Source organism: Ixodes scapularis, unplaced genomic scaffold (assembly GCF_016920785.2).
Source record: "Ixodes scapularis isolate PalLabHiFi unplaced genomic scaffold, ASM1692078v2 PGA_scaffold7__128_contigs__length_106722199, whole genome shotgun sequence".
NCBI lineage: Eukaryota > Metazoa > Arthropoda > Arachnida > Ixodida > Ixodidae > Ixodes > Ixodes scapularis.
The window spans coordinates 36,024,528-36,048,910 of record NW_024609882.1 but is presented as its reverse complement, the minus strand read 5'-3'; the positions used below and the strand labels follow the sequence as shown (position 1 = coordinate 36,048,910).

The window sequence follows — 24,383 nt, the reverse complement described above, 5'->3', positions numbered from 1 at the left end:
CAGCGGCTTCTTTTACTTTCCTCCACCTTCAAATCAACATGGCCACATGGCTTTTCGGCCTTGCTTTTCGGCGTCTGGTTTAGTACGAGCTTTTAGGTTGTTTTTGCTAGTTTTCCTCTATACCAAGCTTCAAAAATGAGGGTCAAGGTGCTATGTCGGAACCCAGACGACTACCTGAGAGAAACCAAACACGATATTCACAAAGGTGGGCTCGTTTTCACAACTATTTCTGGCGAAAAGTGATCTCCCTTCACTACTGCACATTCCGACGATTTAGAAGTTGTGTAAGATTTGTGTTGTGCGTACATTTATACTGTTGGAAGTTAGTCAGTCCAAATGAGCGTCTGGTGCTATCGCTGTTGATGAGAAATTCAGCCAGCGCAGTACGGTACCATTGTTAGCCTGGGGTCTTTAACGTGCATCATGCAGTAGTGGCACACGACCGCACTTCGGTACGATGCTCATGCCAGATCGAAGCGGGCTGCGGTTGCCAGGTGTTTGAACTCCAACCCGCCAAACGTCTACGAGATATAGCCCAAAAATAGCCAAATGTCGATCCAGAAAAATAGCCCAAAATAGCCAAAAAACAAACAAACAAACTGATCATTTGAAACGTTTATTTTGAGCAGAAAAGACACATAATACATTTTTATCCACCAAATGCCCCAGAAATGGCGTCCCTTGCACGTTCGGCGAACTTCCTGAAACGCTCGTACAAGCGCATGACAACATACTTTCCACTGTATTGGGACGCTTACTATCGGGGCATGATGACCAGAATGACGTCACGGGAGAACTATGCAGAATTAAACACAAAGTATAGGTGCAAGCCAATCAACAGACAACCTAAAGAATGCGCAGAACAGGTGCTGTTAAGGCCGCAAGGAATCGCGCCGTCACTTGTTGAGATGGAGGAATAACGACACATGCTTGCATTCGGACAAAATTCGTAGGTAAACAATTGCACAAGGTGCGCAAAAAGAAGACAAATTTGTTTACTGTCGCAAACTTATCAGGGTTAAAGGGGCGGTGCAACAATTTTATGATTAAAAGAATTTGCATCTCGTCATTTTTACGTTGTTTATCGTGTCCCAGAGGATAGAGAAAACACTTCCTTCATTAAAAATGTCGCGATTCCGCTGCATAATCGCAAAGCAAAAGTCGAGCTTTTTCCCCCACCTGCAGCCCCAAGTGGCAGCCGAAGGAACTACGGCGGAAAGATTACGTGACCTCGCTCGGCTCTAAGCCGCAGCATAGCGCCCGCTAATGCACGCAGAGAGAGGGAGGGGAAGCGTCCTCCGAGATAGCACAAGGGAAGCTACACGGCACTCCGAATGACGTCACTGGGAGTGCGACCAGGTGTGACCCTGAAGATTGGGAGTGAGTTGAGGGGTGCCCGAAATGCCAATCTTTATCTTTTTTTTACGCAACAACTAGGAGACGCAGGCGGAAACGGTTTTCTGTTCTTTACTTCAAAAGTGTCAGGGGGCAACTTCCAAAAATCTTTGACCAAAGTCCGAAAACCGTTGCACCGCCCCTTTAAGGGTCTGAAGCGCCCCCCAAGAGAAAGAGGACATAAAAGCCTGGAGCAAGGAAGCATTAGACTTCCTCCGGCAGTGATGGACACCTGCTTTTCGGACAGACACGTACCATCCCATATGACCTTTGCGTTAAAATTACCGTTAATGTCCTTGTTACTGTTGTGTTAAGTTCCTGTAATACTGCGACACCACAAGCCTGAAGTACAGGCCAATGGCCTTTCTGTGGTGCTGCGACCCTCCAGGGTCGAATAAAGACTATCTATCTACTCTAAAAAACACATTTGAACCCATAAACCCAAGGGCTTTCAGGCATTTTGGTTCCAGCACAGGTCAGAAATTGCCCAATGCACAGGTCAGAAGTAGCCCAATGCACAGGTCAGAAATAGCCCAATACTAGCCAAATAGCCAACTACCATTTTCTCCCGCCAACTGCAAATAAAACTAGCCCAATTTGGCTATTTATAGTCCAACCTGGCAACCCTGAGCGGGCAGGCCCGGGGATTGAACTCGGGATCCCTGAATCCTGCAGCGACTTCCGAAATACACAAGTTTCGGTTCCTAAGGTTGTCTAAGCTGGCATCCTGTTTCGGACGCTTACTGAAACTATTTGGCCTGACTTTCCAGTGCAGCGAAACTACGATCCGAGCTTGCACCCTTTCGAAGTATGCCGCGAGTACACCCGTGCCATGAACGCCGTGAAGCTGGATAAAATCTTCGCCAAGCCCTTCTTGGGCAGCCTGGACGGTCACAGAGATGGAGTGCAAGTGCTGCAGAAACATCCCAAGTCCCTGTCTCACCTGATCTCGGGAGCGTGCGACGGAGAGGTAAGTTCTCCTGTTTTCTCTCTGGGATATTCGGCTTGTCTGATCGCTGTGAGATGTCCCTGGTTGTCTTTGAGGTTATGTCGGGTTGGGAGGGCTCGGGTCGGTTTTAGTTGTCTTTGAGGTGAGTTCGGGTTGGACCGGGTCGGGTTCTGGTTGTCTTTCAGGTTAGGTCGGTTCGAGTTCTGGTTGTCTTTCAGGTTAGGCCGTATCGGGCTGTCTCTGAGGTTAGGTAAGGTTGGATTCTGGTTGTCTTTGAAGTTGGGTCGGGTCGGGTTTTGGTTGTCTTTAAAGTAAGTTTGGGTCAGGTCGGGTTGGGCAAGGCTAGGTCGGGCTGGGTAGGGTCGGCTACTGACGTTTGGTCTTCACCGAAAACACCCAAAAATTCCTAGAAACGAAAACTAGATTTGTGAGACAAGAAACTTGGATATCTTGTTCATTTTGAGGGATCCAGTCTTCGGTACTTCTGCACAGGTTCTATATGTCACCTGTTTCTGGGATGTATGTGCAGTGCAGCATGGATTGCACTGCATATGGGAATAAACACAAAGTCTTCGAAGCTCCAGCCATCACAAACACACTTTCGAATGCAGGTCAAAATATGGAACCTTGCCGAACGGAAATGCGTGCGGACCATCCAGGCCCATCGTGGCATGATAAGGGGCATCACTTTCCCTGCTGACGGTGACCGCTTCCTCACGGTGAGTCTTCTTACCAAGAAATCTATACAAGTTTTTGATTGTATTATGCTGAACAGTATTACGAGGAATGCACAAGTGGTAGCATAACATCAATGTAGTTACATTCCTGTTCACCATCTCAGCTGTGATAGTAATAACTAATTTGATGCGTGCTGTAGATGAGAAATTTAGCCAGTGCGGTACAACCATTAGCCTGGGCTACGTGCATCATGCAGTAGTGACACACTAAAGTTCACCAGTCCGATGCTCATTGAGGTTGCAGCAGGCAACTGCTGCAACTTCATTAGTGGGCGATGTATTGGCATTTCAAATTGCCAACATCATTATTTTAAATTTAACGCAAATGCCGTTAATAACTAGACATGCCATCGTAAGTTAAATAAACAATACATGGTAATCGGGCCCTTTTCTAGCCGCCATGACAAGGAGCCGGAAACACCTCCGATTTGGGTATTGTTTGCATGCTTTTAAAGGGCAACGTCACTGCTATGTTTTGTGTGTTCCGCAATTAAATCAGTCTTTTGTTACGTTTTCCGCATCCACTGGCTTCTTGAAGTGAGTAATGCTTTGCAATTGGCTGGGCCACTTTGTTGTGGCAGAGTTTCGTGAAATGAAAAATGCCGCGAGCCGCGGCTGTCGAGCGTGGACAGTTTGTCACGCATGCATCGATTTCACGCCGAGCATAGGCACGCATCATTGCTTAATTTGAAAATCAATTGATGCACACATCCGACTCTTCTGGAGAGCGAAGAGACTTGCTTGAACGAATCACTTGAGTTCTTATGCAAATTAAGATTGATTGAAAGATGAATTAATATTCACCACTTTCAGACATTCGGACGTCGAAAAATATAACTATATTTTAGCCGGAACCCAGGTTTCCAGATCGCAAACCAACTTTATACTGCATAAAATATTTAATAATTAAAATAATAGTTTTTATCTTTTTTTTTAGCCTTTGAGCAGTATCACTTGTTGACATTAATTTTTCGGTGCATGTGAGCTTGTGAACAGATGGTTTATGTGAGTCCCAAACAAACTTCAGCAAAAACACAGGCAGACAAAAAAAAAAGTAAATCTTGAGAGTTTGTGTTAGTGGAGGACCTCTAAATGGGAGGGGTGTCTTCACGTGGAACCGAATCTGGGGTTCCGTTCCACGTCAGTTTCAGGCACTTCATTTTTGAAGTTCGAGAGCCAGATTTTTCTTTTCATTATGCAATGAAGCGTCTGTTCCTGGCACGATTAAAGCAAGACGTGAAACAGCATGAAACCACTGGAACTACCTTTCAATTTTATTACTCACCCATGTCGTCATTTTTCCCGGGCACGAGTGGCACAATTCCTTACGCCTTCCTTCAACTACGTCCATCCAGCAGGCATAGCGCAGTTTCGCTTCGATTAGCTCAAACACTCACGGCGATGACGCGCAGTTGACGAAGCTATGTTGTGCTCACACACGCTCTCCCGTGCACGAAAAACGCAAAACAATTACATTCGTCGGTTGATCTGTGAGCGTCTAGCTTCGTCGGATGTCTCACATTGTCGTTGTTGTTAGTGATGAGAGAAGAGAAAAAGGTGGAGGAGAGTACTTGCTCGAAACGAATTGGTCACTGACTATGTCTCACGCGTACACAAGTTGCCACTGTACCTCAGAAAGGGCCACGTAACTTTCGCCTTGGAGGCCAAATAAAACGAGATGCGGTGCTTTTTTTTGGTGCCGTATGGTCTGGAAACACACAGATCTATCTTACGTCTGGTTTTCGACATGCCTTTCGCGATTTTACGCCGACAAAGAAGCGCTGCTCATTTTTGCTTTTTGAAACATACACAAGAAGCTGGTCAATCACAAGTATTCTAGGCAAGCGGAAGTTCTGCCATTGCTTGTTTGCAACATAATTTAGAATACCATGTATAGGAACAGTACAAAGGCATGCCTGAACAGTTTTGGCATGTAGCAGGTGCCTGGCACGTGTAAGTTGTCCATCGCTTTCAAACCATGCAAATCGTCTGCTATACTGGGCTACAGGTAGGCGACGACAAGAACATCAAGACCTGGAAAACCGAACCTCCTGGGTGGGGAGAGACGGATGAGCCGGTCGACACAATCATTACTAAGGTATGTCGAAGCATTTATGAAAGCCCTTCCTAGGTAGGTGTAGAACTGCCCACACATTAAAAAAGTGGAAACACGTACGCAAGTGAAAAAGGCTGCTGGTTCCACAGATTTCATGCACACAAATTGCTGTATGGAGAGTGGCAGTGAAACTGGGGAGGCAATTTCCGTCCAGACATTCCAGACATAAATCTAGTAAACAATTCAAGTGAAGGAGAGAAAAATTGCCCCCCCCCCCCCCGACATGATTGCGATACGATTCCAATTTTTATGGAGAAAGTATATATGGCATTTGTAAGTGCCACATTCTTGCATGGAAATTGAAACAGGTAAAAGGTAGGCAAAGGGCATCAAGCACTACGGTGGTTTTCTACTGAAACGGCCATAATTTAGAAAGCTAATGTCTAAACTTACCTGCATTATTTTTGGGAATATTTTAGTCATAAACTATTACATAAATATATATATAAAAATACCAGAATATAGCTGTTTACGTTCCACGGATCTAATCTCCCCAAACACGCCATTATTACCCTATTGTTTCAACTGGGAGGCTTTCTATGGCCGCGGCATGCCAAACCTCGTCGGCAAACTTCCCGTAGCGCGTCTACTACTTATGCGATTGTAAAGAGTGAAAGTGTTTGGAGCGCCTGATAAGGTTGATGCTGGCCCGGTAAACATTAGTGGTTCCCTTTGTACAGGGAGTGCTGACGGGGATATCGCATCACCAAAAGGAGAACCTCTTTGCGACCTGTGGGGAGGACGTGCACCTGTGGGAGGAGACCCGGTCCGAGCCGCTGCGGACGCTCAACTGGGGCGTGGACACCGTCTACTGCGTTCGCTTCAACCCCATCGAGGTGCCCCTGGCCTTCCGCTCGCATTCTTCCCTAAAGAAAAATTGGACTGTATGGTGCTGGGGGGGATGCGACAAGATGAAGTTTTATGCATAATCTGTGTGGGCGTAAAATTTTAGATCGAGGCACATGTAGACGTGTCAGTTTGCACGCAGTTCAAGTTACCCAAAATCAAGAGGTAGGTCAAATAATTTTACAGCGAAGCTGTTCATGGCTAGGTCCCGTAGATTTTTCGTTTGCAGTGACTAAAAACTCTATGCTTGCACTGCCGCACACGCCTGCCTTCCCCGTATAAAAGATTCGGAGTAAATAACCAAAATAAAGCATTGACAAATGCGCGTGCAAGATGCCTTTTGTTTTAGGCTTTTGCTTTAGAACAGTTACTGCTGCAGACGCCGGCATGTGCGGCACGGGGAACACCATTCCTTGCATTCTCCTTGATGCTTGGGTAGTTTAGAGATAGGTCTATTCAGTAGATTGGTTATCAATAGGCACCATTTTCAGGGTCAATAGACTCTCGGGTAAATAATAAAAGTTTCGCAAAGATTTGCTTTTGTGCGACCCGCGTCGGCCATGTCTACGCTCGCACCGCCCTCTCTTTGTCGTCGTTCCAAGCGCTTGCGTGCCTGGTTTCTTTCCGCTGTCCCGGGGCGGCAGTTCCGCCGTGCATGTCTAGTTTCCTCCGGCTCCTTGGGGCGGGTCTGTGTCGTGTGCTAAACAGCTTTGCTGGTCATTCACCTTCCCAGAGTGGAATGGCTCATGATTTTTTTCATTGTAAGCACCAGTTCTGCTTCTGGCAAATATTCCACTCACCCCAACCTTGTGGTATAGTAGTACAATTAAATTCTGCCAACTGACGTCTTAACTACAGCACTACACGAACCTACCTCTTGAGGCCCTGACCCGGCCCGAGGATGGTTTGATGGAATGTCTACCCGATCCGACCCAGCTCCAGCCTGGCGCGGCTGAAGGTGCTTCGACAGTGGGAGATTAAGCATGTCTCGAACCCGAAAGTGAAGTTTGGTACCCGGCCCGGCCCAGCCTGGCCCAGCCCGGCCCGCCCGGGTGCCATGCATCATTCCGGGCCAGGCCGGACCTGGGTTTTAGGGTTGACCTGGGCCCGTGCAGATCTCTAGTCTGAACACTTACAAACCTGCATACGCTGAATTTCAGCAGTACTGATGGATTCATCACTTATTGAAATAGTGTTAGGTCCACTGATGAAGTCCGTCGTGCGACTCGGCTGTTAGAACTTCTCAGATTGCATACTAGATGGCACAAAGTGGTTGGCCGACTTGTGCTGTTGGAGTCCGCACGCTAAAACGAGCGTCTGCGAATGCAGGTCAACGTCATCGGCAGCGCGTCGAGCGACCGCAGCATCGTGTTGTACGACACGAGGGAGTCCCAGCCCCTGCGGAGGGTGATTCTCGAAATGCGTTCCAATGCCCTGTGCTGGAACCCCATGGAGGCATTCGTCTTTACCTGCGCCAACGAAGACTACAAGTGAGTTGGCTACAGGTGCCAGACGGATTCCACTTTGATTAAGTTAGGGTCGAGCAAACTTTTCGTTCATGTGACAGTTTGTCCGCTACAACGCTCGACGGTTGTGTATTTCAGTCTCTACACTTTCGACATGCGGAGGTTGAAGTCCCCCCTCAGTGTTCACATGGATCACGTTTCGGCAGGTGAGGCCTCGTCGTCTTACCATTCAGCCTTTCTCTTTTGCTGACAAAACTACTTCTACTCCATGCTTTCAGTGATGGACGTCGATTACTCTCCGACGGGAAAAGAATTTGTGTCAGGAAGTTACGACAAGTCTGTCCGCATCTTTACCACGGACCACGGACACAGCAGGTAACTACCGCTTTGTTAGCAATTGCAGCAAAATGTTTTTGAAGTTGAGGGTGGTTCTTTCCCGAGCTTTTTATAGATCATTACGTGCTGTATTCAATTTCTTCCACCAATATTGTAGCTTTGCTCACTACTTTTCGCTACTTGTTGCAAAGCATATATGCCTGTCAAATTGATTCCACCGTTCCCATGATGCTTGTGGCGTGAGGTTAGTCAGTCTTGAATTACGGCAACTCAACTCTTCGCCTTCAAGGGTAAAATGTTCCAGTGCAGCGCAGTAAGCTGGGCTTTGTAACATTCATTGAGCCATAGCGTGTTGCTATTTTCAATCACACTTCGCAATTTCCGATGCATGCCACCCTTAATTGGCACATGTGCCTTTCAGGGAAGTGTACCACACCAAGCGCATGCAGCGCCTCACCTGCGTCCTGTGGTCTCTAGACAACAAGTACATCATGACCGGCTCGGACGAGATGAACATCCGGCTCTGGAAGGCCTGCGCCTCGGAAAAACTGGGCATGGTGGGTACGCACAGCACACGTCGGTGTTGTCCGCTTCGGACCGGCCTAGTGGACGCTAGTTAACAATCAAGGTAGAGGTGTGCCAGTATTCGAGACATCAAGATGTTTGTGAATAATGTTTGCCATTTGATTCGATTCACAGAACCCTTTTACCGTTTAAGGTATTAGAGTTTGTCGAATATTAGGAAATTATGAATACTGCAGGGTCTTCGGAATTCTGATTTCCCAAGTCAAGCTTTACCGATTAGCACTGGCGTGCGTGGGTCAGGCTCCCCTGCTTTGCAATGACGTGCTAGGGGAGACGGCTGATGTGTTACAGCATCTCAGTTGGCTTGGTGGTCTCGGAAATTTAGCTCGCTATTGTGGCTATGGCCTTCTTTGATTATAGTCCGACCCGATATTAAAGTGCACTGCCAGACAAGAGAACCCCGAGCTATACTCAGATAAGTGAAGTATTAGTCACTGCTTTGCTTGCCGTGTCGCATTTTGTTTTACCCAACTCATCTTATCAGGGTTTTTCTTGCTTTTAAAGCGGTAGCTTTATGGGGCCAACCACGCTCAAGGTCATGTCTTCGTCCTCAAGGTCGCGTAATGCCCATGGCTGAAGTGCGAGGTCACTTACACAAGGCAACGTAAGCGCCGGTTGCGTCGGCTCCGTTCGCACAAGCTGAGGCCAACTTGACGTCGTCCTAAACGCCGCCGTCATCTTCGATGTGTGCACGGCATTACAACCATTCCATCACCATACCATTTTTTTTTCACAATTGTTTTCGCTAACATCATTCCTGTAAAGCTACCGCATTCCATCGAGTTGGGTTGAACGAATGTGCATGTAATATTTTTTTTAATTGACATAGATGAAGTGTTTCTCATGTATGTGAAGTGTTTCATAGGTATGTTCTACAAAAGCTTTCCAGCCACGATTTCTAAAAATATCCACGCTCAATTTACATAAAATGTAGCGTATTCATGTTTGAAACTAAACTCTACCTTAATTTGCAGTCAACCTTTAATATTCATACTTGATTGGCAACGGAAAATTTGATGTTCACACACCCCTAGAATCAGGGGAACGGTGACAACGAGAATTCTCCAGTACCTGGACACTCGGCTTCATTTTAAGAAAGACGACACTTCTCAAGTGCTACGACAGACACATTGCAGTCTTCCTAACAGCCAGCACAATGTTGGTTCTAGCTGGGCCACAGGGAGAAGATGGCGTTCCAGTACCAGGCCAAGTTGAAGGAGAAGTTCGCCCAGCACCCTCAAGTGAAGAGGATTGCGCGGCACCGTCATGTGCCCAAGCACATCTACAATGCCCAGCAGGAGAAAAGGACCATGCTGGAGGCACGCAAACGCAAGTACGTCTCGCAACTGCGTTCTCAACACCACTCTTTAGGGTTACAAAGAAAGAAAGAAAAAAAAGAAACATTTGGCAAATTTTTAATTGTAGATTTTTAATTCTTTATTGCAAATATTAAAATGAGACTATTCAAACTAGTAGTTACAAAGAAACGCTTTGTATAAGTAAAGGCCCGTTCGCACTCTTGCGACCGAGAGAGACAAGATCTCTTAAAACTTCCTAAATGTTTTTAAAATGAGGGAACACACTGGCATTGTGGCGCCATCTATGCGGTGACCCTGGAACTGCATTTCACAAGAGCGAAGGTTTTGCGGGATTTCCGAGGTCAAATGTGCGTAATACTCATAGAAAGGCTCGTTTATAACATTGACAAAAGTTTTTCGAGCCAAGAAAGAAAGGATGCTTACTGATTACCAGCTGAACATAATGAAAAGCGACGAAGAGAGAAAGAAACAAACTGCTGGACTATCAACCCTTTTAATAAACTTCCTTCTCCTCAATCGGTACGCCTTAGAATGATCATACTCTTGTTGGAAAGAGCATTTCTTCACAGTTTCGGTACATTAAACATACATTTGTTTAAGAGTATGCACAATTCGGGCAAGAACACCATAGAAGTCCAGCCTTCCCGTGGAAGAGACCACGCACATGGGCAAAAATCGAAAAGCCTGCCCAGATTGAGCAGAAAAGTAATATACCGACATTTGTTAATAGACAGTCACGTGGGTTTGTCTGCTTTCTATGTTGACGATGCTTGCCCTGCCTGTAACTGCCAACACTGGTTCGTGTACTGCAAGCATATCCAATTCCTCACTCATTTCATAATCCATGTCCACATGTCGACAACAAAATGAAAATTGAAAGCATTTTATGCTCAAGCTCACTCGGCAAGGTTACGCAGGATAATGCGCGAGAAAAAAAAAATATGCAGGACCGCAGAGTTTACACTGCTTCCCAATAGATGGCGCCAGTGTGTTTTCTGGTTTAAGAAGTTTTAAGGAACCCAGGTTTAAGAGGTCGCAAGAGTGTGAATGGGCCTTAAGAGTACCGCAACAAGTCTCAAAGCAGTGGCAAGTCGTGATAGTTAATATGGGATTTCATTCTCGTTTGTAAGATGGGCTGGGGTACCTACGGCAAAAAGATGCGAAACGTAGCGACCACGGTTTTGAGTGCGCAAATCAAGACGTGAAATGTACCGTCATCATAAATGTACGAAACTTGGGTTCTCTGGGTTTCAACGTGGTCCTCGTGTCGTAGCTTTTGCGGCAGCCATTCCACACTTGCCTGGAAAAACGCTTGGGCAGAAACACCATTCACTTCGAAGTCAGAATCTGTAATTTGCACGTGCTTATTGTTTCACCGCTTTTGAAGAAGCCGGCAGTTCGGTAGCGGAAGTCGTTCTTCTAAAATTTGCCACGACGTAAGCTACGCCGAGTATTGGCACTCAGTTCCCTGTCCTAAGGGGGGACGCCACCTTAATGTTGCAATTTGTAAGAAAAAAAGAGAATTTACCACGTTTTTTTTGTTTTTTTTTATTTATTGTGGTTTAACAACTAATAGTGCACACACCTGCAAATTGTTACTGGATATCTAAAATATTTACGGAGAAATAAAACATTTTCGGTAAGCCGACGACGCAGAATCCTATGTTTCGGAAATGTGAAACTTTCTAACAGCTGTATCTGCGCACCGGTACGCCTTAGAATGATCATACTCTTGTTGGAAAGAGCATTTCTTCACAGTTTCGGTACATTAAACATACATTTGTTTAAGAGTATGCACAATTCGGGCAAGAACACCATAGAAGTCCAGCCTTCCTGTGGAAGAGACCACGCACATGGGCAAAAATCGAAAAGCCTGCCCCGATTGAGCAGAAAAGTAATATAACGACATTTGTTAATAGACAGTCACGTGGGTTTGTCTGCTTTCTATGTTGACGATGCTTGCCCGGCCTGTAACTGCCAACACTGGTTCGTGTACTGCAAGCATATCCAATTCCTCACTCATTTCATAATCCATGTCCACATGTCGACAACAAAACGAAAATTGAAAGCATTTTATGCTCAAGCTCACGCAGGAGATTGGGTGTAAGCAGAAGGCACCACCTATGCTATTGGTGCCTTATAGTAGTTGCCACCACCACCAGTAAAATCAAATGTAGTGGCGTGGAAATAGGTTGTTTTTCACTTTTTTGCAACATCTTTCATTTTAGGAAATTTATCATTTCAATGAATTATTCAATTTATTCTTTGCTGTGGATGTTTCTGAACTGAAATTTAACGAGGAATGCGGCTAGATACTAATTTTCCCTTTTAAACAAAATTCTTATTGCCAAAAAGTAGAGTTTTGATGAGGAGAAAACGCCCCATTCTGTGCAACTGTTCAAATTGTCATTTTGCGTAGAAAAAGCGCAGATTTTATAAGAAATGGATAGCCGCACCCCCCATGTGTTCTGGTTACGGCTGAAGCTTAGAAATGCTCAATATATTTTCCAGCAATTTTATGATAGATTTCCTTGCCAAGTGAGGCAACATAATTGTGTACCTCCCTCTGTAGCTTATCTGAAAATTGTCCTACGGAGATGAGACATCATACAGTGCACTTGGGCAACGAGATGCATAGACCCTTTAAATTTCATCGATATAGAGCGACTGATTTAAAAGTCAGCAGTGGTGGCGACACCCCTTAAAGGCACCGTCATTTTGGTCCTTAGTGAATGCATTTGGCGATCGTCACGATTAAAAAATGCTTCCCGAGCTGTCGACCCGGTACCGGGAATCTAAGACGGCGTAGTTTCGCTCCGTCGCAGACCTTTCTAACCATTCTGGAGGACGTGAAACCGTTTCTTGTGACTTAAGAAGATAAATCTTCAGATAACTGGCAACCATCCGGCTGAACAGTCGTTGCTCTGAAGCGTAACTCATGTAGACAAGAAGCGTTTTCACCGCGCGTCTGGTCCCAACACTTCCCACTCCGTCTTCTGCAGGGAGGCGAATCGCAGGGCCCACAGCCGCCCGGGCACGGTCCCCTACAAGTCGGAACGTGCGAAGCACGTGGTCCGAGAGGAACAATGAAGACTCTCCGTCCACTCCCACAGACACCTTTATTTCCTGGATTAGGAGCGCAGCCGCCGTGGAGAAGTCCCGAAGAGCGGAGCTACGTGACCGGGATAAAAAACAGAAAAATAAACGCTTTTGTCAACCAGATCTAAGTCTTGTATGTACAAGGAGCCATGGGAACGGACTTTTTTCTTTTTTTTTCTACAACCTCATTGCACTGGTTTCCATCGTCTTGAAAGACAAAGAGTTGCTTCAGCCGTGTTTTCTGCGGAGGCACTGTGCTACCTGCGTTTTAAGTTAAGCCTAGCCTCGGCAGAAGGAGGTGCGGCGTGGCTCTAGTAGACGCGTACTGCGGGGGGCACCATCTTGCACTCCTTCTGGTCCAAGGTTTCGTCGATGACCGGCCGGTAGTCTAGCGACACCTGCAGTTGGAACAGAGATTTGCACGTGCTGGTTACCTATTCCATCTGTTCATCTAAGCTGGATAAAGTGCCCCTATAGTCATCTCCTCGCCAATACGCCTCGCAAGTGGGCTCATTTTCGTCTTCTGCGCATGAGAAAGGAAGTAGCGGTGACGTCAGAACGCCGAGTCCTGATTGGCTGATCGCGACCCCCTATTGAGCGTCGTCTGCTCCTTTGCAACGTCGTCTGCTCGCAACATCGTCTGCGTCTTTCTTAGCTTTCCTGCGACTTTCGGAGCGAACTCGACTTGGCCTTTAAGGGAGGGCAGACGAAATAACACGAGCGGTACGTTGTTTTCGTCTAACAACTAGCAGACGCGCATCAAGGAGGGAAGTCAAAGGACTCACTGGCGAGGTGTCCCGGGGCGCCGAGGTTTGTTTGCTTAGTGTCCGCAAGTTCCCTCCCAAATACTTTTTACCTCCATTCGTGTGCGGCGAGACCCCTCACTCTTTAACGGCGCCGGCGGGTCGGCGCAGTTAACGTCGTCTGCTTTACGTCTGCTTGTCCAAAGCGATGGCTGCTTTACCTTTCCTGCGTCTGTCGGAGATTCGCCGCTTTTTCACCGGCGAGAGTCACCGTTGCCTCGGGAAACAAGGAGATAACAAGAGGAAGAAATTGACCTCTTAATCTAAAATTGAGGTGAGCGATCAAAGTATAACACGGGAAGGGCTCACAAGGGTCGCGCGGGCATGTTCCATTCAGCACGTCAGCCGGTCGTGGGCAGACGGTCGCCGAGTCGCGGAGTGCCTGCTAGGCCTAACTGCCCAGCTCGTTTGGTCGCGTTCGGTGGAATCGTCGCCGTTGGAGCTTTTCCCCGGTGTCTGTGGATCCAGCGTTCTTGTTCGTCGTGCTCTGTTTCAAGTAATTTTTACTTTTTTTTTTTTGCTGCTTGAAGTCAGGACGCGTGAGAAGCTCACGTAGAAAAATAAACGTCCGTGGGTCGTCGCGACCGCGACGCTGTCGGCCATGCTGACTTGATCGTAAGAAGTGCGTAAGACAGCTTCGGAGCTGTCGTAGGATTTCGCCGTAACCTGCGCAAAACTTACGAAAATTTCGTTTCGTGAATACGAATTTGTTCTTAAGTTTTGTTTTACGCACATTTTTGGCGTAAGATCGTTTCGTGAATCTGGCCTCTGCACTTCCGAAAGTCGCAGGAAATGTAAGACAGACGCAGACGAGGTTGCGAGCAGACGACGTTGCAAAGAAGCAGACGACGCTCAGATAGGGGGGCTCGATCAGTCAATCAGGGCTCGGCGTTCTGACGTCACCGCTACCCCCTGCGCAAGGAGCAGACGAACTTGCCCTCCGCATAGGTCCCGGGTGGGCAGTGTCGGCCGATGGATATGAGCTAGTGGCTGTACCTTTTGCATCTGACAGTAGCTTCTGCCGTCTAGTCTATGATTATGGCAAGACGCGCGAAACTCCAGGCATGTTTACATTATCTTTGTGTTGCTTTGGTACATATCTGAAAGCTTTTATTTATCCACTTTGTTTATTACACTGCAAGGCCTACAGAGCTTGTACCGCACTTGCGACATCCTGCCAGTCTGACTTTCCGGTTCGAGCAAGCAAGAGTCGGCAGGCTAAAATGATTCTACAGGCATTCTAGATCATGAACAGGGTGCAGTGTTTTCGGTATTACATAGTATATACTCAAATCAGGTCTGTCTTCGAACAAGAGGGAGCCAAGTTACATGGGAAGAAATCTTTATCTACATATTTACTCTGTGCTGACAGAGAACACAGCCCTCGCCAAACTGTTTGTAAGGCTCCTACTCTTTTCGTGAACCACACCCCTCATGTTTCCTGCTCTTGTTGATACTAGAACATTTTCTAAGTATGTTCAAGTCGGGCACACATTCCCTGGACGAAGGAGAATGCCTGTGCCCTGTTTTCTTCAAACTCTCCCCTCCTAAACGCCAATATTTTTTAACACCACCGTAAAACCCCTAATATGTTGAAGAAAATTACCCCTTAGAAAACGCACCCGAATTCGAGGAAAAACCAAACGTCCCCAAAACACTAAACTCGCTTTCGCCTCGAGAACCGTAGCAAAGAAAAGGTCCGGCTCCTTGCAGAAAATTTTATAATTTTCCCTTTATGTAGAGAATTAAGATATATGTAGGTGCTTTTTAGACTAGATATATGTTATCTTATTGAAACATTCACGCTTCCAAAGTCAAACGCATTGCTTCTTCCTCCACATTGCAGCATATAAACAATGCACAAAACTCCCCTTTTTCTTGAGGTGAAAACGAGTATAATTCCGTGTACTTAAAGGGATGCTGAACAAAAATTTGGAGCTTACAGAACAAGGCTGGAGAGATAGGCGGGACGCTGCAAAACCCAAAAACGTCACTCGAACAGCCATATCTCTAACGGATGGCCATATTTTCGGGAAAGAAGTGCACGACTGAACACGACCGACGTGACTGACAAGACGTGCGATGTCGCCGATTCTCATTCTCTCTCCTCTTCACTTTGTCCCCCCGAGCAGGTGAACCGAAGCAAGGAAGAGAGAATCTCAGCTGTTCGAGGAGAACCGTAGTGTCCCCCGTTAATGCTTCTGAGGCCTTATTTTGCGAAATCCAAATTTCGGTTCAGCAGTTGTGGTGCAATACAGCCAAACGGGGTCGGAAAGGGGTCAAGGGGGTGGGGCCCGACCTTTCCGGTGGCGGTGTCCATGTCGGAGAGAGTGTGCTTCCTCCAGTGCTGCTCCACGGGCACTTTCTGCTGGCCCTCCAGCGGCTTGGCGTAGTTGTACTCGTCCACGCGGTCCTGGTCGGCCAATAGGTTCAGAGTCCGTCACTTTCGTCGAAACGGGCGCACACCCATACCGCAGCAAAGAGAATCATTGTCTTGCGGCGATGAAGGTTTTGCTAAGGCAACATTCGATGATGAACGAAGTCGGAATGAACCAGAAAAGTTGGCACGAGGTAAGGTGACATAGGGAACAATGGAAGAAGTTGCTGCAACTGCATATTCCGAGTTCTTTTAATTCGCATCTCCTCAGTGTTCTGGGGGTCAGATAAATTTTACTTTATGGGCTGTGGTAGGCTTTTCTCGTTAATAGCCAAAGAACCCCCCATGACTTTGGCACTGATGAAATAAAGGGGCACGGGAGTCTTGTAAACAATAACACGCATACCATGTACTGTTTGGCTTATAGTTGTGCAGCAATGGGCGGCTTGGGCTTATTGAAATAGTTCCGGAATAACTCATTGCCTAGGGGAGAGACGTTCTACAAATTTTGAGTTTGGGGAACCCCACAGTTCTTGAGAGCAGAGTCAATCCGCGGACTTGAGGATCCGAGTCGGCGTACAGCTGCTCCAAATCCTCGAGTCCGGAAACGAAGGGAGACGGAATTGGGCTAACCTTGAAGTCCTCGCGGGCATGCGCGCCCCGGCTCTCCTTGCGTGCTTCGGCGGCGTAGATGGCTTGCCGGGCGCAGGACAGTAGATTTTGGAGCTCCAGGCCCTCCACCAGGTCCGTGTTCCAGATCATGCCGCGGTCGCTCACCTGCAGGTTGAACAGTGGCAAGTCGTTGCAAAGGAAGTGGGGACAGAATGCCCCCAGGCTAGAAAAGAGAGTCTCCAAGGTTACTACGAAGGGCACCGGGACAAAAAATTAACGAAGAGCTATAACAGAGACGAGATCGCAAAGGGGCAGTCTTTGGAAGTTGCCAGTGGGACACACTAGTGGAATGTAAAGCAAATGAGTGTCGTGGGTACCTAACGGAGACACGATCGCCGCAGAAAGGTCACTGTGACATGTGCTGAAATACAATTCGAAAGGCCGCAGCTGAGGGTTGCCAAAGAACCATCGACGAGCCTTGTTATTGGGCTAGTTGGTAAGTGTTGCCGAGGAAACTTGTAAGCACAAAGAGAGACAACCATGAAGAAGAGGAAGAAGCACTTGTCTGTGTCCGCTTCTTTCTGGTGTCCCTCCCTGTTTGTGCTTACAAGTTCCCTGAACAGTCAACGGCAGGACAGAAAGGACAGCTACCAAAGGAACAGGACTGTAATATGATAGTCAACAAGACAACAGAGGTGTCAATAGTACAGAACCACTAATAAGACACCTCCATTAGTCAAAGCTTTTTTAGAGGAACCACATTAATTTTCTTTGAAAAAACTAACGAACTAGCTGTACACATACCTTTAAGTCTTTGAGTTCATTGTAAACACCGTCCATCTTCTTGCAACCCTCCTGAAGACTCTCTCCGGTCCTGAACACTGCCGCGTGCTGCTGCATTGTCTGAACAAGCACCGAAAACGAGACTAAGTGAGTACCGCTACGGCGGACAGTTCCTTGGAAATGCATTGGGACTGGGAAGCGAAGCCCCCTGAAACAGCGTTTTTTATAGAGGAAGGAGAGGAGGGCACCTTCTGCATGTTCAGCCTGATCTTGGCGACTGGAAGGGACCCGTTCGCATTACGCAGCTTGTCCAGGTTGGCGACGGACTCTTCTCCGGCGTTCTGAAAAGGTATGGAGCAGAACGTGTAAGGTTTGTCGGAAGAGCAATCCAGGAACAACCAGCCACAGTTCAAAAAACGGGCTTAAGGTGGCCATTAAAAAGGTTGCGATCGATTTGGTGTGGCACGATCGAGTGGTAACTCACACGGGACAAACTTGCCACATTTTATGTATGACACGTGCAATCTTTTTGATGTGATATTCCCTTTAAAGGCCCTCCAACTATATTTGAGCTTCTGCGCTTTTATGTTATATTATCTCATTAGTGGGTCGGTCTACTCAGGGAAGCAGTAGTAGCCATGAAATATTACTGCATCATATTTTAATTCGATCTGGCAAGAACAGCGTGTATGGTGGCACCCCAGTGCGTTCAAGAAGTGCAGTTGGTGATGTTTTATGGTCGACTTTGTGATTGGCAGCGCTGGCAAAAGCCAACTAAATTGTTTTATGCAGACTAAATAGAAGTATCATTATTTTTCAAAAAGCTGTTTTTAATTAGCAAAAAGATTTAAAAAAATTCAAATGTGCAAAAAAAAAAGAAAAGACGATGAGACGCCTGCTTCTTAGCGGCAGTGGTGGCAAGACTAGCGAACCGGTTATCTGGCCCTAGCGGGAGCACCCTATCAGCCCCATTCAGGAATCGCCGTTTGGGATGTCGGAACAACAGAACCTGTGGGACGTTTTTTTCTGCGATTTGAATCTGCGGCTCTCGCCACGTGCTAGCTGTTTTCACCCTTCAGTTTCGTGTCCTCACGTTTTTTGTGTTGGTTTTCACATCCGTGCTCTCGAGTGGACAAGTCTGTGTGTGCTACGAATTACCCTGAGAAGCTTTGTAGGCCTAACGAGCCGGACGTGCTTGCTCGGAATGCTGGCAAAATCCTGAAGCTGGACGACGTGCCAAAAGTAGAGTTAATTAGAATTCAGGATGACTTCTATAAGTTATGTATGATCATGTGCTGGTCGTTTGCGCCAAAAGCCGTTCCCGCTCAAAACAATGAATGGAGAGCGTCGACTCGTCTTAACAAAAGCCAGCCGGCGGATTCGGGACAGGCGCAGTATTGCAATCTTTTTCCGCTGACATATATGTGACATTTGGGAGAAGAAAAAGAATTGCATGCACATTCATTTGTGCATGCAATGAAATACAGTAGCTTTACAGGAACGTCGTTAGTAAAAACAATTAGGAAATGAAATGGTACGGTGATGAAATGGTTGTAATATGCCATGCACAGATAGAAGACGACGTTGAGGACAGTGTAGAGGACCCCCTCTAGGATGATTTCAAGGACGACGTCTAGGATGACATTGAGGACAATGTCAAGAATGGCATCAAGGAAAACCTCTAAGACGAGAGCTCAAGGACACTGTCAATGAAGACGTCGAGGATGAAGTCCTAGACGACGTCTTCTTCATCGACATCAAGAATGCTGTCTAGGACGACCTCTAGGACTATGTCAAAGACATCAGGACACGTTAGCTTTAGTACCGGTGTTTGTATGACCATGATCATGCGACCTTGAGGACATGACCTCGGGCATGGTTCGTTGGGCCTATAGATCTACCGCTTTAATAAATACTTCTTTGAACTTATCACCATCTTTTTCCTTTTTGAACCTATCACAGTGCAAATAACCCCCGACCCGAATCGCTGCTTCAATTACACCGATTGCATAGGTACTGATCAGCAGAAACAGGAAAAATGTAAAACAAGGCAGACATGAACTCAACTTGCAGCCAACTGGCCAGCCACTTCGCTCCAACCCTCCAATCAATGATTTGTCCATAATACGTCACGGAGCTAAAACATAGTGCTTGTCTTGGTAATCTTAATTTGCTTATACCCCCAAAATAAATTGCATTTCCACAACAAAAGTTTTCGCTCAGTGTTGCTACGTTCGATAAGCTCAGTCTCAGCACAAATTCCAAACCAGTCCAAGAATCGTTCGAAAGGCCCCTTTAAATATGCATAATCATTCCATGTGCCAGTGGTACGTGTGCATGAACAGATGGATAATGGTGGCTATACTCTTTGTAGTAGATGGTGGCTTGCACAACCTAACCCACCATTTTTTAAACACCCTTTATTTCCACCCAAAATGTTTCCCATTATACATCCCATGCATTGCGAGAGGTCAGAATGTGAAGCCAGAAAATGTGATAAAAATTGTCGCAGCCATTTCCACCACTCAGAAGGCCACAAGTGAGCGACGTCCTCGAAAGCTCCAACCAATCCTAGACTCGAGTTGCAAAGTGCAGAAGCAGCCCTACAGCAACCCTGAAAGCTAGAACGTGGCTCAAGCTGCAATTCGCTATACAATTTTGGCATTTTCGTACGCATGAGCAAACTCTCAAAGATCGAGCAGGACGAGAAGCAAGGAAACGCACGCTTGGTAGGTCCGGCACTTTGTCCCCCGGCCGGCAGAGGTTGGCGATGGTGTGGGCGCAGGCCCGGCCGAACACCACGATGTCCAGTAGCGAGTTGGCCCCCAACCGGTTGGCCCCGTGCACCGACGCACTGGCCGCCTCCCCGGCGGCGTACAGGCCGGGGACCACTTTCTCGCCGTGGGTCAAGACCTGCGAGCGACGTGCTCACACTTAAGATAGAATTAGGTCTCTTAAAGCAGTGATGTGATTGGCCTAAGCCGTTTTGGAGCACCTTTTGGAGCAGCCAAAACGGTGTTTTGGAGCAGCAAAAGTGGCCTTTGGAGCAGGCAAAACAGTGTTTTGGAGCAGCAAAAGTGGCCTTTGGAGCAGGCAAAATAGTGTTTTAGAGCAGCAAAAGTGGCTTTTGGAGTAGCCAAAACAGTGTTTCGGAGCCGCACAAGTGGCTTTTGGAGCCGATATTCTTAGAAAAATAAACCTATTCGTTTTAAGTGCCGAACGAACGAAGGCCACTTCGCTCGCCGCACCACCTGGGAGTCTTTCAACATGTAACTGAAATGCCAATGACATGACACATTTTGCAATGCTTCAGTTAAATTATACATATATATGTACCGTTATAGATAAATAAGAACCAAACTATTTACTTGAAAATGACGAGCTAATTAGTACATATCGCAGCATTAATTTGACCTGTATAGTTATATAACCCTACCGAAAAATCCGGTATAACTTTTCACTATCCGGAATATGGAACCGGAAATTTGTTACTGGAAACCCGAAATCCAGATTGCAGACAAAGGAATAATTTCTGAAAACCTAAATTCCAGATAGAGTCCAGATAGAATCCAGATAGATTTCCGCTTCCATAATCCGGACAGCGAAAAGTTATACCGGATTTTTCGGTAAGGAATGTAATAAATGGAAGCTGTCTCCGACTGATAAAACACGTAACTACTGCAGTGCAATGCGAAATTGTATACAAGACAAAGCGGGTTCTTTTCTTTTTGCTTTTCGAAACTTTCTACAAGGCTGTTGCAAGCCTCGCTTTGCCTTTGGCTAGTAATGACTTCCCACTTTCAATATCTCCAAAGAGACAGAGACATGCCACAAATGAACAGTGCTGTGGGCGTTGTCGAGTAATTCCGAAAAACCGCTTGCCACCGTTTTACTGGTTCCCGACGTGCCAGAGTTTCGTCAAAAGTAAGCAAACGTAAAATAATGGGTTGCAAGTATCCCGGCTGGTGCCTCTGTCGTGCAGTAGAGCCACTAAATGAGCTGCGCTTAGAGTATCGGCACTCCGTTCCTTGGCATTGTTGTGGGCGCCGCCATTTTGGCTCGTATGCAGAGCAGACGCAACTGCCGATAGTCATGATTCAAAAGTGTGACTTCCCCAGCATTAGATTCTGTGTTAGGAAGCTCATGTAATATTGCTTTCCTCTGTCGCGAAAAGTTTAAACATTTGTGGAGGGCGGAAAAGCGTTTCCCGTGATTTCAGATAAAGCTTCAGATAACTGGCAACCATGATTTTAAGACACAATATGGCCAAGTGTCGTTACTCTGAAGCGTAGCTTATTTAGTGGCACTATCGTGCAGTTATGTCCGCATGCACATCAGGGCAACTTGAGCAGGCTTGCATTTGAACGTGCTTCGTCGCGCGAGCGGAGATGGCTGTTCGATCGAAACAGACACCATGCCACTCCGCTTCGTCGCCAACTGGTTCCCGAAATTGTATGCAAAATATGACGAAAAAAACAGTCCAGCGGCACCTGCTTGTCAGGCCGGGAGGCGAGGTGCAAGCTAAACACACAGAAAAAAAGACCCTGAGCGAGTCAGGTCAAAACAAGACATCGCGAGTCAGGGTCAAAAAGTACTTTGAGCGCTTTGTAAAAGGACTGAAGCACTGAAGCGTCAACACACGCCCCGCGTCTATCGTTGAATTGTTTTTCTAAAAAAGGCGCGAGAAGAGACACATGAACGACGAGAGCGTGAAACGAGAGGTGGCGGGAAAAACTAAAACCAGATGGACGATTGATAAAGGGTACTTTTTGTTGGGCGGCCCCTTGCGCCATCTACCTCAGGCATGCTCAATTACGGTATTCGGTTTAGTTTCGGTTGTGAAAGACGACCAAAATTGGTCTTTTGGCGCAGGCTTGGCGCAGATTACCCATATTTCGGCAAAATGTAGCAGGATGTAGCAGGGTTAGCCCCTTGGCGCAGTTTGGCGCAATTGGCGCAGCAATCACATCAGTGCTTAAAGCTGTCATACACGCAGCCGTCTTTCGTCTGGACGACCGTCCAAACAAAAGGCGGCTGCACATACCGGGGCAATAAATGCTAACGCATTAAAAAATAACCACTTACACCAGTCTTTTTTAATAAATGTTTAGTTTTGAGTGATATGGCAATTAATAGCTAAACAAAACAAATCTGGCCAATTCTTCACCCATCACGTCACATCCACCCTTGATGTAACATCTCCTCACGACAAAACAATCCGCCCTCGATGGCACATCTGCCCGTGATGTCGAGTCTCTCTGCAGACGTCACGTCTGCCCGTAACGTCGGATCCCTTTTGCAAGCCCGACCACAGACCCGTCCCCGGCCAGACGGACGCGACAACCGAGCTGCTCCGTCCCACCTGTCCCTTGTAGTTGGTGGGGATGCCGCCCATGTTGTAGTGGACGGTGGGCAGGACCGGGATGGGTTCGCGGGTGACGTCCACGCCGGCAAAGATCATGGCCGTCTCCGAGATGCCCGGCAGGCGCATAGCCAGCTGCTCCGGGGGCAGGTGGTGCAGCTGCAGGTACACATAGTCCTTGTCTGGACCGCAGCCCCTGCGAGAGACCGGAGTGGCACGTCGTTTTAAGCAGGCTCGCGCGCGCCACAGCCACCGACATTGCTACGCCGCAGAGCGACGAAACTTCGGCCACCTCGGCACTCGAAATCGTGGTTGCCGTCCGTCCAAAGCATTACTAGAAATGTAGGGAAACAATGTTCCGTTCTTGAGAAATGTTAAAACCATCCGTAACGGAGCAAGAACGACGTCGCCCAAGCTTCCGGACACCGTATCTCAAGATCAAGAAGTCAGATTTTTTCTAACCGTGACGACTGCTGATTGCGTTCGCTTGTTTTTGATGGCGTATTGTTCGTTGGGTTTTAGTAAAAAAGAAAATGACCATTTCTAGATGGCAAGATGTGCTAGTGAACTCGCGGCAATAGAAATACAAGGGAACCATTTTCCCTTGGGAGGCGACATTTTTGGGTCTTCACCACCTCCATAAAATTTGACCAATGAAAATAGCTACGGTAATTGTGTGAAGATTTTGAACGTTACTATTTTTGCCCTTTTTAGGCACGTTGTGCATTATATTGTGACAAAAACGTCAAATCTTTCGGTGCAGAAGTCCTAATACAGCGATTATTGTTTGAAAAGGCCGTCAGACGGTGCCCCGATTTCTGCTCCAAGGTGCAGAAAGAAGGACGCATTAGATTATATTTGATAAGACTTTTAATAGGGAAATTGGCCGCTCATGAGAGTAAGTTTGGGTTTATTAGGATGCGTAGAGCCCATAGATTGAGTTATCACCATAAATAGAAATCTCCGAATCCACTTGCGTGCCCCTTTAGGGGGACAAGCACCAGGAGAAAATTTTTGTTTTATTCTTTCAGATATCAAGAATGAAATTTTTACAGTTTATGGTGCTTAATCTTCTCTTTATAAACCTGGTGTTAGATTTGATAGCTTATTTTTCAGGTTCTCAATGCAATGTACATTGTATAAGCAGGAAAAACCATGGTATTGTGCACACATAATGCACGGCAACACTAAAAAAAGTATAATAAAATAAACGAATTTGCTCTTTCTAAACCATTGAGTGCAATGAACAACAAAAATAATGCATGCAACACTTCTTTCATTTTGAAATAATCAAAAATAGCACAAACTGTGAAAATCCCCCAAATTACACAAAATGAAAAATGCATTCGAATGTTAACATAGATGTGTAGCTATACTCTTTCGTGGTGAGAAAAATATTATAGTGTTAATAAATTTCCACGAGAAATTGAAGCTACAGAACACTGCAGTGAAGAGGAAAAGACTAGGCCTACTAATGGCTCAAATTCATGCCATTCTGGGTTGCCTGGAAGTCTTCAAATGCATATTTTACTCATTTTGACTAATATAAAGAGTCAAAATAGTAAAACACCATAAAACCCAAAATTATATTTTTCGCA

The 24,383-nt window shown here is 46.6% G+C and overlaps 2 protein-coding genes across 2 annotated transcripts in view; one reads left to right on the top strand and one right to left on the bottom strand.

The window, feature by feature from the left end:
- Positions 1–13: 13 nt before the first annotated feature.
- Positions 14–12,971, top strand: LOC8025156 (DDB1- and CUL4-associated factor 13). The gene is made up of 11 exons (XM_002408156.4): positions 14–205; positions 2,166–2,365; positions 2,956–3,063; positions 5,090–5,179; positions 5,878–6,033; positions 7,373–7,533; positions 7,648–7,715; positions 7,788–7,884; positions 8,267–8,402; positions 9,600–9,763; positions 12,752–12,971. Exons 1-11 carry the CDS (start codon positions 136–138, stop codon positions 12,837–12,839), a joined length of 1,338 nt encoding a protein of 445 aa, XP_002408200.3. The 5' UTR covers positions 14–135; the 3' UTR covers positions 12,840–12,971.
- Positions 12,850–24,383, bottom strand: part of LOC8025155 (succinate dehydrogenase [ubiquinone] flavoprotein subunit, mitochondrial) — a 26,979-nt gene continuing 15,445 nt past the window's right edge. The window contains exons 10-16 of the mRNA XM_029968425.4: positions 22,786–22,981; positions 20,148–20,336; positions 17,672–17,764; positions 17,445–17,543; positions 16,662–16,805; positions 15,951–16,064; positions 12,850–13,246 (exon numbers count right to left, since the gene is read on the bottom strand). Coding sequence (XP_029824285.2) covers positions 13,160–13,246; positions 15,951–16,064; positions 16,662–16,805; positions 17,445–17,543; positions 17,672–17,764; positions 20,148–20,336; positions 22,786–22,981 — 922 coding nt within the window. The 3' untranslated portion in view covers positions 12,850–13,159. The remainder of the gene's footprint in view (positions 13,247–15,950; positions 16,065–16,661; positions 16,806–17,444; positions 17,544–17,671; positions 17,765–20,147; positions 20,337–22,785; positions 22,982–24,383) is intronic.